Source organism: Phyllopteryx taeniolatus, chromosome 19, assembly GCF_024500385.1.
Source record: "Phyllopteryx taeniolatus isolate TA_2022b chromosome 19, UOR_Ptae_1.2, whole genome shotgun sequence".
Lineage (NCBI taxonomy): Eukaryota > Metazoa > Chordata > Actinopteri > Syngnathiformes > Syngnathidae > Phyllopteryx > Phyllopteryx taeniolatus.
In genome coordinates this window covers 9939003-9953692 of record NC_084520.1, presented here as the reverse complement: position 1 = coordinate 9953692, position 14690 = coordinate 9939003, and the positions used below count along the sequence as shown (strand labels likewise).

The 14690-nt window shown below is 42.2% G+C and overlaps 1 protein-coding gene across 50 annotated transcripts in view; it reads right to left on the bottom strand.

The window, feature by feature from the left end:
- The window catches only part of LOC133468915 (ankyrin-3-like), a 119387-nt gene that overhangs the window by 75100 nt on the left and 29597 nt on the right, over positions 1-14690 (bottom strand). For 41 of the 50 annotated variants that reach the window (XM_061755257.1, XM_061755253.1, XM_061755279.1 and 38 more), the window contains exons 2-8: positions 6934-7035; positions 5295-5393; positions 5109-5207; positions 3998-4096; positions 2378-2563; positions 2126-2149; positions 33-131 (exon numbers count right to left, since the gene is read on the bottom strand). In XM_061755257.1, coding sequence (XP_061611241.1) covers positions 33-131; positions 2126-2149; positions 2378-2563; positions 3998-4096; positions 5109-5207; positions 5295-5393; positions 6934-7035 — 708 coding nt within the window. Of the gene's footprint in view, positions 1-32; positions 132-2125; positions 2150-2377; positions 2564-3997; positions 4097-5108; positions 5208-5294; positions 5394-6933; positions 7036-10501; positions 10837-12300; positions 12466-14690 lie in introns of those variants that run through there. The other 9 variants (XM_061755246.1, XM_061755254.1, XM_061755262.1 and 6 more) reach the window with 3 other exon arrangements.

Below are 14690 nucleotides of genomic sequence, written 5' to 3'. Positions count from 1 at the left end.
CTGACATACTTGTCTCACACACACACACTAACCCGTGCCTTGAAGTCGACAGCGGCGCCTCTGTTGAGCAGCAGCGTGGCTACGTTGATGTTGCCGTAGTGAGCGGCGATGTGGAGAGGCGTGAAGCCGCTCTTAAGGCGCACAAACACACATAAACACAAAAAAACATTAAAACGAGGCGGCAAGAAAGTTTTTTTGCCGCAAGAGCAAAGCATGATAGAAGAGGCAAAGCTGCAGCAAGCCCAGGAACAGAGGTTTTCTCGAGAAAAAAGCACATCGGCTCCTGTCAAATGAATAGCGTGCAAATACAATAACAAAAGAGCAGTGTTTAGTTGTTGGAAACACCAGAACTAAGATTAAATCAAATATAGACATGCAGGAGAGCATGCATCTGCAACAACCACTGTATCTACAAAAAACTAAAAGAAAACATCTTGAAACATATCACAAAGGCAAAATTGGATTCTTTACAGCACACGTATCGCCACAATTGAAAACATTAATATAACAGGATAATATGCAACATTTACATCATCATTAAGCTGAAGAATTAATCGATTTTATCGATATAAAAAAAATTTGAGTTTATTTGTCAGGACAATTTTTGGGCAGCTTTTGTAGTTCAAAGCAAGTCCCCGTTGATGGGAACTGCCCACACTAACAACACGGCTGTGACCAGAGAGGAGTTAGTTTACAGAAACACAATCAGTGTTGCCAACTTAGCGATTTGGTCACTAGTGACTTTTCTGACCCCTCTAGCGACTATTCTTCAAAAAAACAACTGAGTTTAGTTCCCGTGACGAAACGGACAACATCAGTGCAAAACGTTTAACACTGTTTTGTGTATGACAAGAAAGGAATTCGTAGGAAGCCATCACCAAGTCAATCGCACTGAACATTTTCAAAGACACGATGCGCCATTTTATAAGTTGCAAAAGTGGGGATTTATCAATATGTTAGAAACTTTTGACCTGAGGTATGTGCTTCCAAGCCGCACATATTTTGCCAAGGTTCATGTGAAAAGACTGTGAGAGAGCTAGAGGGGGTGCAGTGTCAGACACATGGACCAGCGGAGCCATGCAATTTGAAGGCACATTTTATTAAGTTTGTTGAATGTTACAAATGTAAATTAATTGAAGATCGTGGAGAGGAAAAACTTATTTCTATTATTTCCGTGGAAGTTGATGCACGTGCTTCTTTTCCTTTCGGCTTGTCCCGCACCAATCACGACTCTCTCTCTCTGTCTGGGATGCTCAGAACTACTTTGTCTAGCTCCTACCAGAATTTCTCTTTCACCTCGAGGTCACATTTTACCAGTGAGGCATAGCCGCTAATCACATTATACATAACACCCTCAATTTCAAGTTTCAGCCTCATCATTCGATCTGACACTCTTTTCACCTCCAAGAGATTCATAGCTAACTCTTCCTTTGAAATAACCCCTACTCCATTTCTCTTCCCATCTACACCATGGTAAAATAATTGAAAGCCTGCACCTAAAGTTCTAGCCTGACTGCCTTTCCACCTGGTCTCCTGGACACACAATATAAGTTGATGCATGTTAATGCTTGGAAAAAAAAAAAAAAACTTGCAGGGAAAATAAAACAAATTCAACGTTTCAGGTATCAGGGGAACTAAAGCAAATCCCAGAAGGGGACAAAGCAAAAGCAAGCTTGTTTTGAATAATGTTAATGTCATTTGCTTTTTCAAAATGGTGCCACTTGTGACGATGCACCTGCCAAATTAAAGAAGAATATGTAACAACAACAACAAATCACAGGAGTTACAAAAATTATGGTATATTTGCATCTATGCTAATATGCTTGGCTACTATTACAATTAAGAACAATCGCTTATTCTTTTTTGGTAATAATATTAACTCCTTGATACCACACACATACATACAGTACATATGCACACACACACACACACAGTGGAGTATGTGTGTGTTTGTGTGTACAACGTGTAAATGAGATGCAGGCTTCAGGTGCACAAAAAGAGGCAGCAAAAGCTTTCATGCTAGCATTTAGCTTTCATGCTAGCAGCCTGAAGGCTTTGCTATGACGACCATGGGGAGGAGGAAGAGGAGGAGGAAAGGAAGAGTAGAGCAAGAGAATGTGTGTACCTCTGTTGTTCTATTCACCATCATCTAGAAACAGAAGGTCAAAGGGGGACGGGACGAGAAAGAATGGGCTGTGGTTAGAGTACCACGACAACAACGAGACCATGGCGGCACCAAGCGGCATGATGGGTACGCACTCCATGAAATGACTAAAAAGGGGAGCGGACGCACAACAGGACGCCACATGACTTCGCTTCTTTGTGATCAGACGCTACCGAAAACGCCATGGTAAGATGGCGCCTTCCATTCGCCTACCTTAGACTCCACGTCGGCGTTGTGGTCGCTCTGCAGGAGGAGGGCGGCGGCCTTGGTGTCGTCCTTCCTGGCGGCGATGTGCAACGCAGGGAGGCGCACCTTGCCCTTGGTGTCGTTCTCTAGGAGTAGTGACACCACCTGGTCGTGGCCCTGCTGCAGTGCCACCGCCAGCGGAGTGAATCCATCCTGCAGAAACAGGCGGAGAAATGGGACTAGATAATGGGAAGGGTTGTTGGGGTGGGGATGCTTACTTGGACTTTTTACCCTGTTCTTTTACTTATGTACTGTATAATGTAGTGTCTGTTTTACTATCATTTCTGGTATGTGTATGAAGGCTTATGTAGCTCACAGAACACAGCGCAAGTATTTTCTTCTTGAACACTGTCATTTGTACATGGTCCCTATCAATTGACACATTGATGTCGGTTTTTGATGCAGGGATGAGGGATCGAAGGTCACGGGCATTCAATGTTGGTTTTCGGCCTTGCCGCTTACATGCAGGGATTTCTGCAGATTCTCTGAACCTTTTGATGATATTATAGACCGTAAATGATGAAATCCCTAAATTCCTTGCAATTGCAGTTGAGGAACATTGTGCTTAAACTGTTCGACTATTTTCTCATGCACTTGTTCACAAAGAGGTGAACCTCACCCCATCTTTGCTTGTGAATGAGGGAAGCTCCTTTTATAGCCATTCTTGGCACCTACCTGTTCCCAATTAGCCTGTTCACCTGTGGGATGTTCCAAACAGGTGTTTGATGAGCATTCCTCAACTTTCTCAGTCTTTTTTGCCACCTGTCCCAGCTTTTTTGGAACGTGTTACAGCCATAAAAATCATAAAAGGTTAATGATTATTTGCTAAAAATAATCAAGTTTATCAGTTGGAACATTAAATATCTTGTCTTTGTAGTCTATTCAATTAAATATAGGTTGAACATGATTTGCAAATCATTGTATTCTGTTTTTATTTATGTTTAACACAACATCCCAACTTCATTGGAATTGGGGTTGAAAGAGATATAGACTGCCATCTACTCCAGTGGATGTGCAATTACACTTTATTTTAGTATGGCAATAATGTTCTTCAGGGTCTCACACGCCGCCCCTGGCATCGCAACGCGACCCCCCCCCCCCCCCACACACACACACACCCCCAGGGGGTCGCACCCCACTATTTGAGAAGCACTACGCAAAAGGAAGGAAGTGATGCTTATAGTCCTTTTAGATCAAAATGTGCAGCAAAATCCAAGATAAACATCAAAAGTTATTTTTTTTTACTTTTTATTTCCGTACATTTGTTTTTATTGAAGGGGTTGTTGTTGTCTATTGTTTATTTATTCAATTAGGTCTTTATATTATAATTCAATAATAATAATAATAATAATACATTTTATTTGGAGGCAACTTTCAAATCACCCAAGATCACCGGTCAGAAAATAAAAGCTTAGAAGATAATAAAAACAAAATCCAATAAAATATTAACATAAAAATAAGTCAAGTTCATGGTGTCCATTTAGAGGGGACTATGCCAGTTTGAACAGGTGAGTTTTGAGTTGGGATTTGAATAATGTGATGGAGTCTGACTCTCTTAGGCGTATGTAGTATTCATCCGACAGTCACCTCTGTGGCAATGCTCTGACTTGAGCCGTTGTCCAGCAGGAAGTGCACCACGTCCAGGTGATTCTCCTGCGCCGCCATGTACAGGGGCGTGAAGCCATTCTGGAAATAAAAACAAAACAACTTTAATTCCAGCAATGCATGTGGTTACAAAGCTTCAAGTGTCAATCGTAAAACACAGCAGTGACATTTCACCCTTGTCACACACACGCTCCTTGCACATACTGTCACCTCTTTACATAGCTTACAGCTGATAACGCAAGTGTGTGCGTGTGCATACATGAGTGCGCGTTCATCATAGCATATCTTCATATCTGCACACAAATTCCATTAAAACATCAGCACTTTAAGCTTTAAAAGCCATCCTCGTTTGCCTGTGGCAATCTCCACGTCTCTATGACATCACTGCATTTGCCATGGCGACCAAGGCTGGATCTGTATGTGTTTATATCAAGGGAGAGGGGAGCACCGTATAGACCAGTGAAGCAATTTTGGGGGCTGATGGAACAGCCAATTTAGTGGAACAAATATTATAGGACTCTTCATTTTAAAATTAATTTTAAAAATAAAAATTAATTGTCCTTTAATATTTTTAATGGATTTGATTAATTAAGGAGTCATTCTTTAGAGTCGTTGAGAGTAATTATAAATAATAAAATAAAAAAATGTGAATTAGGTATTTTTTTTTAATTAAAGAAAAATATATCAGTAAAATAAAAAAAAATCCATATACTGTACATTTAACCATTTTAAATAAATTTGATTAACTGGTCAATTATTATAATTACTTTATACATAAAATTAAAACACTGAAGAATGCCTGATTTTATTATTAAAATAAACTATTCTACATATTTTACAACTATATATTTTAACCTGATCTACGAATGACCTGGCCCATCTGTCCGTTTTAAAAATAAAATGTGACCCATGAGCACAAAAGTTTGCCCATCCCCGGTTTAGATGTACGAATTTGGATCAGGCGGCGCTGTGGAGGTGCTGATTCGAGTGAAACACAGGAACACGCACGCACACAGATAAATGTGTGCGTCTTCACTGGATGAGCACAGACTTTGCAACCAAGACACTTAGTGTATTGTTTTCTCCCGTTTACCTGCGACTGCGCGTTGATGTTGGCGCTGTGCGTGACGAGCTCCTTCACCACTTCCATCTGGCCGGCCAGAGACGCAATGTGCAGCGCAGTGTTGCCTTTCTGTGCCAGACAAAAAGCCCCAAAACAACGTTGGGAAATGTGCAAACGCGTACGGTGTCATTATCCATTAATGTATATGCGACACACCTTGGTTGCAGCATCCACCTTGGCGCCCTGTTGGAGGAGCTCGGCCACCACCTCAACATGGCCCTCCTTGGAGGCCAGATGCAGTGCGTTGAGGCCATTCTGTAGACACATACAAACGCTTAGAAATTTGGATGATTTGTGACATCAGAACTTGGCCGATTTACATAAAAACCACGCCTACTGCATTAGTGTTTAGCGACCTGTCCGCTGCATACGCCACATAAATGGATCCGCTTTTTGGAAAGAGTCACTAGAGGGTTCGGAATGGGCAACAAGACTGCACTCAATTTTAAGGGGGACATACAGTATTATTAGAAATTGACTTTTCAATGTTTGCATACAGCGGCACGGTGGTCGACTGGTTAGAGCGTCAGCCTCACAGTTCTGAGGACCCGGGTTCAATCCCCGGCCCCGCCTGTGTGGAGTTTGCATGTTCTCCCCGTGCCTGCGTGGGTTTTCTCCGGGCACTCCGGTTTCCTCCCACATCCCAAAAACATGCATTAATTGGAGACTCTGCCCGTACTGTGAGTGCGAATGGTTGTTTGTTTCGATGTGCCCTGCGATTGGCTGGCAACCAGTTCAGGGCTGCCCGATGACAGCTGGGATAGGCTCCAACACGCCCGCGACCCTAGTGAGGAGAAGCGGCTCAGAAAATGGATGGATGGATGTTTGCATGTCTGAAGTGCCTGCCCAACCATCAAGTGTGAAATTAAACACACAAAAAAAACATCATTGTAAATATTTCATGATCTTGTTCTGAAAATGTGTCTGCAAACGAGCCGTTTTGCACTTCTGCCTTACTGTGACCCGAAAGAAGTGCTAAGTAACGTGATAACCAAACCCACAAGTTCATGAGCCAATAATATGATCAGCTAGGCTGGTTCAAGATCCAGAGAAAAAGAACCACTTTCAAGCACTATCATGTCAAAAAAGGTAAGCCGAGCTGCAGTGTTGGCACAGATTGAAATTAGCTAACACTGTTACCAGCATTAGCTTCTGATAATAACGTAAGCAGCCGACCACCACGAACACTCGCCACCGAGAGAGGCGGAAGAGGAGACGGCATATATCTTGCAGGAACGTGCCCGTGAGTTCCAGCCCATTGGTTGTCATTCTAACGAGAGGCCGGGTTCAGCAGAATCTGGGGTGGCATGAGGGTTGGCGCACTGCATAAGACAGAACCGCTTTTCAATCAAGCTGATTTCACCATGGCAAGAAATATCCTGGAAAAATAAGTCTATAATTCTTTATCCTTGGGGTATTTTGACAAAAGCATGCCATAGACACACTAGTACTGATTTATATTGTGGTAAAAAAAAGTGTATGTCTCATTTAAGACTCGACGCTGTCACCCCCTAGCTCCACTCCTAGTTGTCATGGTGATAATAGCCGTACTCGGCAGTGGTCCTGCAGTTGAGGGTTGGCAGGATGAGCAGTGGCTCATTTGCATGAGTCAGGACCGTCCCCTCCAACCAGGCTGACACTATTTGTCCTCTAAAAAGAGGACAAATAGTGTGTTGCAATTCTTAATCAGAGGAAAGCTAGTCACAGGCACCAGAGAACTGTTTTAAATTGAGAAAGAAAGAATAACACATCTCCTTTAAGTGCACTCATTCAACTGAGTTTTAAAAAAGGTTACCTGATTACAAATGTTTATGTCCACGCCATTCTTCAAGTAATCCAAAGCCTTTTCCAAGTTTCCGGCGCGAGCTGCTCGTAGGTAACAAGCGTTCACGTCCGTCTGCAAAAAAAAAAAAGATGACACACCAAATAAAAAAAATCTTTTGTTAATTATGTCATTTTCCGGTTGTGGATCTTTAGTGCTGGAATGACCTCAGTTCATTTAGTTAATCAACGGATTAACTCAGTGTGTTTTGCTCTTATTTGGCGTTTTGCGAGACAAAAGAAGGAGCAGTTTCTGTGTGAAAGGCACGACATGGAAGAGGGGTTTTATGGGCAAACCTGCAAATTTCCTAGCTTCCTCTGTAGTACTGGGGGCACCGCGTAGGCCGTGTGAAAGGGATTCACGGAGAACCAGAACACAGCGTGTGAAGTTTAGCACCCGACACTTGCTTCTCCCCGCTCTGTTGTGTCAAAAGCATTGTATACGTCACACCAGATGCTGGCATTGACGCACACAATTATTATAATATAATGTCCCCGCTTTAATGGGTTGTGTGTGAAAGGCAGGGACATGGAAGGGGTGTGAAGGTCAACCTAGCTTCTGAGGTAAGAGCACAGGATCTGCCGCGTGAAAGGGAATAGCGAAAACAGGACAAGAAAGAACCCCAATGGAAGGCAATCGTAGAGTCAATCCCGCTGAACATCACCAAACACATGGTGCCCAGAGGTGTCACATTTAATCGACAAGTAAAAGAACATCAAATTAATCAACAACAATTTTTAGACTCTCTTAATCATTTAAGAGTCTTTACCTTCATGAAAGCAGACTGATTACCTTTTGTGTTGAATCAAAATAAGACATTTGGAAACATCTGCTTTTACTTTGGGAAAAATGATCAACATTTTTGCCTATTTTCTGACATGTTATAGACCAAACCAGTAACTGAATCATAATCAATCTATGGAAAAAATGTTTTTTAAATCTTTTACGAAAATAATCATTATTTGAAGCCACAGTATGAATAACCTACAATTGACATGTACCTGAAGCAGCCTCCGAAGTGTATATCAAACTAGTAGCCCTCATTCATCAGTATCCAAGATGTAGTCCTCAGTGTCAAAAACAGTGAGTGCATCACTCCCTCTCGTGTGATGTTGCTGAATTGTTGTTGATTTGCTTTTGTATAACCATTAATCAATACAAAATAAACAACAGTAATTGGTTCATATACAGTAATCGAAAAAAAAGGATTTTGCAATAAAGTAATTCAAAATACATTTTCATCCAATTCGACTAATCGATGGAATAGTTAATCCATCCATCCATCCATTTTCTTAGCCGACAAGGGTCGCGGGAGTGCTGGAGCCTATCCCAGCTAACTTCGGGCAGGAGGCGGGGTACACCCTGAACTGGTTGCCAGCCAATCGCAGGGCACACAAACAAACAACAATTTGCACTCACATTCACACCTACGGGCAATTTAGAGTCCTCAATCAACCTACCATGCATGTTTTTGGGATGTGAGAGGAAACCGGAGTGCCCGGAGAAAACCCACGCAGGCACGGGGGAGAACATGCACCCCGCCTTGATATACACTTCGGAGGCTGCTTCAGGTACATGTCAATTGTAGGTTATTCATACTGTGGCTTCAAATAATGATTATTTTCATAAAAGATTTAAAAAAAAAAAATTCCATAGATTTATTATGAGGTGTTAGGTGTGAATGTGTGCGCGAATCGTTGTTTGTTTATATGTGCCCTGCGATTGGCTGGCGACCAGCTGTGATAGGCTCCAGCGCTCCCGCGACCCATGTGAGGCTAAGCGGGTCAGATAATGGATGCATGGATGGATATTATATTTATTTATATTATTTCTGTAGAAGTTGATGCTGGGGGGAAAAAACATGTTTGGTATCAGGGTAAATAAAGCAAATCCCAGAAGGGGGAAAAAGAAAAAGCAAAACTTGTTTTGAATAATGTCAGTCATTTGCTTTTTCTTTAAGCAAAGGTGAACAAACAAAAAAAGAATTACAAATCTGAAAACTCAATTGTCATGAAATTGTTTTAAAGACAGCGCCGCCCTACCTTTTACTTTTAAAAGTGTTAAGTTCTTTTTATACAATTAAAAATGCAGTTTTGGCTGATTGACACAAATGCTCAATAGGTGACTCTGGATGACAACACGAACACAAAACAACCGGCTTGACCTTCCTCATGCCATCCAGAAGCCTTCCAATGAAACTCGAGATATGCCAAGAATGCAACCGTGGCTCTTTTGACATGCATTCTAGTGGGACATATGCTAGCAAGCAAGCACCACAAATTTGTTTACGCTCTTCAAATGTTCAAACATTATTAAAACAAAATGCTAAAGACACACAAAGTCCTCCATGTTTCCTTGAAGCGGCCATTTTAGAGTAACTTTGGCCATTTCCAGGTGTTCTTCAAAAACTAGCCCCTATTAAAAATGTTGTACGATTGCGACAAAATTTGAACCGCGGACGCTAAACTGAAAACTCAAAATTTGAGTTTTTGTCAGTGCGTGTGGGCAGAACATGGTGGTGAAATTTGATTACTTAAAGCTCGACTACGTCTACTCCAAAAGGTTCAAGCTTGGCCAAACATTTCACTGAGTAACGTAAATTTTAGTAGGCATTTTCATCATGAGTAGACCCACAAAAAAAAAGCCATGCCCAAAAAGACAAAAGAATTCTACCATTTGGTTTTGAAACAGTCAATTTGATCTTTTGCAAGTCCTTTGAATGTTTCGAAAATTCCGCCCAAAGAGCCAGTTTCACTTGGCAACATATAATTTGGCAAGCATGTCTATAATGAGTAGACCCTCAAAAAAGTCTCAAGACGCCTTGCCGGAAAAGACACCTTAAGTCTGCCATTTTTTTTCAAAACAGCCATACTGAGGTCAATTTGATCATTTCCAGGAGTCCTCTAAATGTTTGAAAATTCAGCCTACAAAGTCAGTTTCACTTCGCAACATGAAATTTTGTGGGCACGTCTATCATGAGTAGACCCACAAAAAAGTCTCAAGAATTCATGCCCGAAAAGACACAGGAATTCTGTCATTTCATTTCATTTAAGTTTGAAGTGGCCATTTTACGGTCATTTCTAGGAGTCCTTCAAAGACAAACTTGCCCTACAGATTTTGCCCAATTATTATCAAACTTGAAACACACGCACTAGACACATGAGCGACACCAAATTATGAACCATTTGCATTTTCATCATTGCCTGTGACGGCAAAGATTGTTATTTTCCTTTGTAGCCTTTACTAAACCATGAATTGCTGTCTTCCAAGGTCAGGTGTTTACCTCCATGTGTGTCAGCATGCACCTAAAACACGCAAACACATGATCATCCTCATCATCATGATGATGGATGTACGCAGGTTCAATCAAGGCTGCAGCAAGGCAGCACCAGCGCACCACTGCGGAGCATCGCGACCCCCAAAGAACAACCCCCAAAGAAGCATCGAAATCCCTACAGGCCTGAAATGCCTTGTCCTCTCAAAAGGGAGGAGAGTGGAGAGGGGGTCCATCTCATGCTCCCCCACCATGATGAAGACTTACCACGGGACAGTCAGCCGCCTCCTCCACGGCCATGTTGAGACTCAGCCTGCAGCAGAGAGTGTGAAACCTGAGCGCTCGTTGCTAGCTAGCACTACACTGACTGACTGAGGAGGAAGAGAGAGAGAGAGATAGTGGTCGAGAGAGATAGGGGCATTATGTCAAAGCTAAAAATACCTGGCATGCAGTGAGAAAGTCCAGAGCATGGTGGGGGGGGTCCTCGTGGAGGTTAGACGGAAGAGTTCCGCCACTAATCTCAACTAGTGACACAAAACAGTGCATGTGTGTGTTTGTGTGTTTGCTATAGCATTTATTCTAGTTAGGGTCACCTGTGAGCTGGAGCCTATCCCAGCTGACTTCGGGCGAGAGGTGGGGTACACCCTGGTTTGGTAGGCTGTCAATCCCAGGACACATAAAGAGAAACAGCATTGATACCTACAACAATTTAGGGTCATCAATGAACCAAGCATGGATGTTTTTGGAATGTGAGAGGAAGGCAGACACAAGATCTTATTTTTTTATTTTCATGAGGTATTATTCTTGAGGACAACATGGTGAGCCAGTGGTTAGCTAGCACATCTACTTTACAGTTCTGAGGTTTGAGATTTGAATCTCAGCACTGAGATTTTACATGTTCTCCTTCCCACATTCCAAAACATTTTGTGTTCCTTGACCATTAAATTGTCCATAGGTTTTCTTTGAAAAGTAGTTCCCAGTAATTCGATACCTAGCAATCATTTGTTAGCTTGTTCCCCCCCCCAACACCATTTCAGCTAGGCCTTTGTTTCAGTACATGTTCATGTGGAGACATTTTTTTTTAATTTACACCATAGAGATAAATAACCACATAATACAGTATATGTTATCTATGCTTTACACACGCCGGCTGTATGCCGTATTCCGACAGCGACAACACAGTGCCGTAAAGTTTGTGTCGATGCGCGTTGTCTTACAACTTCTATGATGAAATAGTTCTCGTTAGCACACAGTTGTTGTCCTCACATTATTGGACATAATAATCTGGCGATGAAACTTCACTTTACGTCACAGCCCTTGTTCCTCGCTGCCATTCTGTGGTCCCCCTGCCGCTGGTATAATCTATTAAGGCTCGCAGTGATCAGAGTATGCCTCAACCCGTTAGCTTCGGCTATCGACTTGAGGCCAACCCTAATTTGTGGTCCTTTCTCCAGTCAAGCGCGTGCCAGTCGCAGTTTTTCCTTGCGTCATCACCTCCTGTCTCGGCAGGGTTGTTTTGGTGATATAAGTATTTCGGTCTGAAACACAAAATTTTCATGACTTAAAATTTGCCCGTACTTGCCCGGCCGATTATTACTACCGTTTTTCGAACTCTGATGATGAAAGAGTGCAGTGTTGAGAACCAGCCATCGTGGCAGAGCTCGCAAGCACTGTACATATTCTCAAATGTTAGTAGCCGTAGTGTCATACATTGGGAAACTTCTCCATTCAAAAAAAAATCTATACCTGGCGAGGCCATTTCACCCAGGGATTTCAGGGATATATAGTGATGTCCCACATTAAGATCTCTGTTGATTTTGACTGTTATATGACACAACATGAGCTTGGTACTTGAGTTGAAAAGGTAAAAATAAGTGCATGTTCATTTTTGGGAGTTCTATGGCTCACAACTGCAACCAAATTATTTAATTTTTTCTGGTATTATCATTCCATATCATTGACAGAGGTGTTAGCCTGAACAAACAAATAGTGTGTTCCATCACAATTTTGGGATACTTCCTTCTTAAAGCGGCAACATCTACAAAACGTCGTCCGGTATGACTCACCATATCTGGAGCAGACATCTGCTGCCACCATAAGCTTTGATGAACACTGCCGCATCTAAAATCACCTCCCCCGAAGCCAACCTTACTGTAAGGTTTACAAAAAGCCATGCAGGGCCACGTAAAAGTGCCATCTTGTTCGCCGTAGAAAAAGAAAAATGCTGTGCTTTGCTCACCTTACACTCGCAGTCCAAAATACCGCAGACAGACACAAATACACAAAGGCAGCAGACAAGGCTTTGAGGGCAAAGAGATTAGTGGGATTTACGAGGTTCCTTCAGGTATTAAAGTAGCAAAACACTTTCTAGGAGGTAAGCAAGTTAGCTTAGCATCCAGCACCACTCATGTGAAGGTGTTAACAATGTTATTTCAGCTACTAAAACACATTCTAGCAGGCTAGCGTGTTGGCTTAGCATTCAACCACCACTCCAGTGAAGGTGTTCACATTTTCCAATCAGGAATAAAAGAGTTCTAAGAGGTTAATGAGTTATCTTAGCATTTAAACACCACTCCAGTAAAGGTGTTCGTCCATGTTACTTTCAGGAATTTAAGAGTTTTAAGAAGCTAATGAGTCATCTTAGAATTCAAACACCCTACCCCAGTGAAGGTGTTAGAATGTGTTCCCTCAGGTATTACAAAGGTGAATCACAAATTGGTACGAGGCTAGTTAGTTAAGCATCCAGCCACAACAGTGAAGGTCTTTACATGAGTTCCTTCAAGGAAGCACATTCTAGGAGGCTAGGGAATTAGCTTAGCATTCAGCCACTACTCTAGTGAAGGTGTTAGCACGAGTTCCGTCACGTATTAAACAGCGTAACGACAGTCATTGCCAACTGTGGGCCTGTGAAACCCATTCAGACTCTTTTGTGATTAAGGGCTATACAAGTAAACTTGACTTCTAAGGGTCTTATGAGTTAGCTTAGCATCCAACCACCACCACAGTAAAGGTGTCAGCATGTTTCTTCAGGTATCAAAGAGGCAAAACACAGCTACAGAGTTATCTTAGTATTAAACCACCATGCCAGTTAAGGTGTTTTCATGGGTTGCTTGAGATATCAGAGGCAAAACACTTTCAAGGGGGATAGCATGTTAGCCTAGCCTATCTTGTCCTTTGAAATTGAAAAGCTGCAATAAATTACAAGCTGCCTGTTAAACTGTTTCTGGGACCGCATCAAACAACACACACGAACGCACACGTGCCCGTACACACTGTCCTAATGATCCATCCTCCAGTATTTTATGACATGGGACTACGAAAGAGCGAGACTGACAGGTTGCCATGGAAACGAAAGCTCCTAAAATTTCCTGCGGAAATGTTGCGGAACTTTCTGGTGTTTTTCATTTTGGTTTGTTATGAGTGCACTGTGTCATGAATGATACATTGCATCCCCTTGTACTATGTGTATTACATGTGAACTACATGTACTATATTCATTTCATACATTTTGTATGAGTTTTAACTGTATACTCAAATTCAAACGAGGGCATGTGAAGTGTTTCACTGCAGCACTGAGGAGCATCTCTGAGAAGTACTTCTTCAGAGCTAACATCAAATCCTAGTGTTCAAACATGGCGTCAACTTCAACATCGATTGAAAACAAAAAACAGTGTTTCGTGTACACTGCTTTTATATGTTGTCGATCGTAAGCAATTCTAGCCTTACAAATTTAATGTATTGTTGCTTTAACATTATGAAATCATCATGGGTGGGAAAAGGATGGAAAAAGGTGTGTGCGTGTGTGTTTTGTCCTGTCTGTGGTTGCTTGTGAAACACTGCGATCTGATTGGCCGGCTGGCTACTGCAGTCCCAGCTCTTCAGATTCAGACGGAGGAGGATAAAAACACTCACACACACGTGTGGCATCTATAAAACGTACACCTCCGCTCTTTTCCACGGCGGCATAGAACAGCGGTTGTTCTATGAGTGGTTCATGCCCGTCTTGCTTTGCTGCATTCCCAGCAGGCGGCCATGTTTACCAGTCCAGACACCAGCATTAACCGCTCCCAGCGTTAGACACCTCATAAGCAAACACTGCATGTAAACAGTCGAAATAAATATTGAACTATAATAACAAAGAGGATGAAAAAGGGGGTTAGGATCCACTGCTGTGGTGCTGCTGTGGGTTAATCTCCTCTGAGGCAGAACACTCGGTCATGAATAAATGAACACAAAAAGCATACCGACTTGACAGGAATATGTGCGGTGCACCAACCCATCTACATGTAAGCACGACACCCCATCAATGTTAAATATGACAACAAAAAGTGACACAGACCAGTGCTGGGAAGTAATCTATTTATTTGAGTTTACAGTATTTGTCAGTACATTTTTTTGGGCAGCTTCTGTCGTTCAAAGCATGTCCCCGCTGACGTGCACTGCTTGCACAAACAAC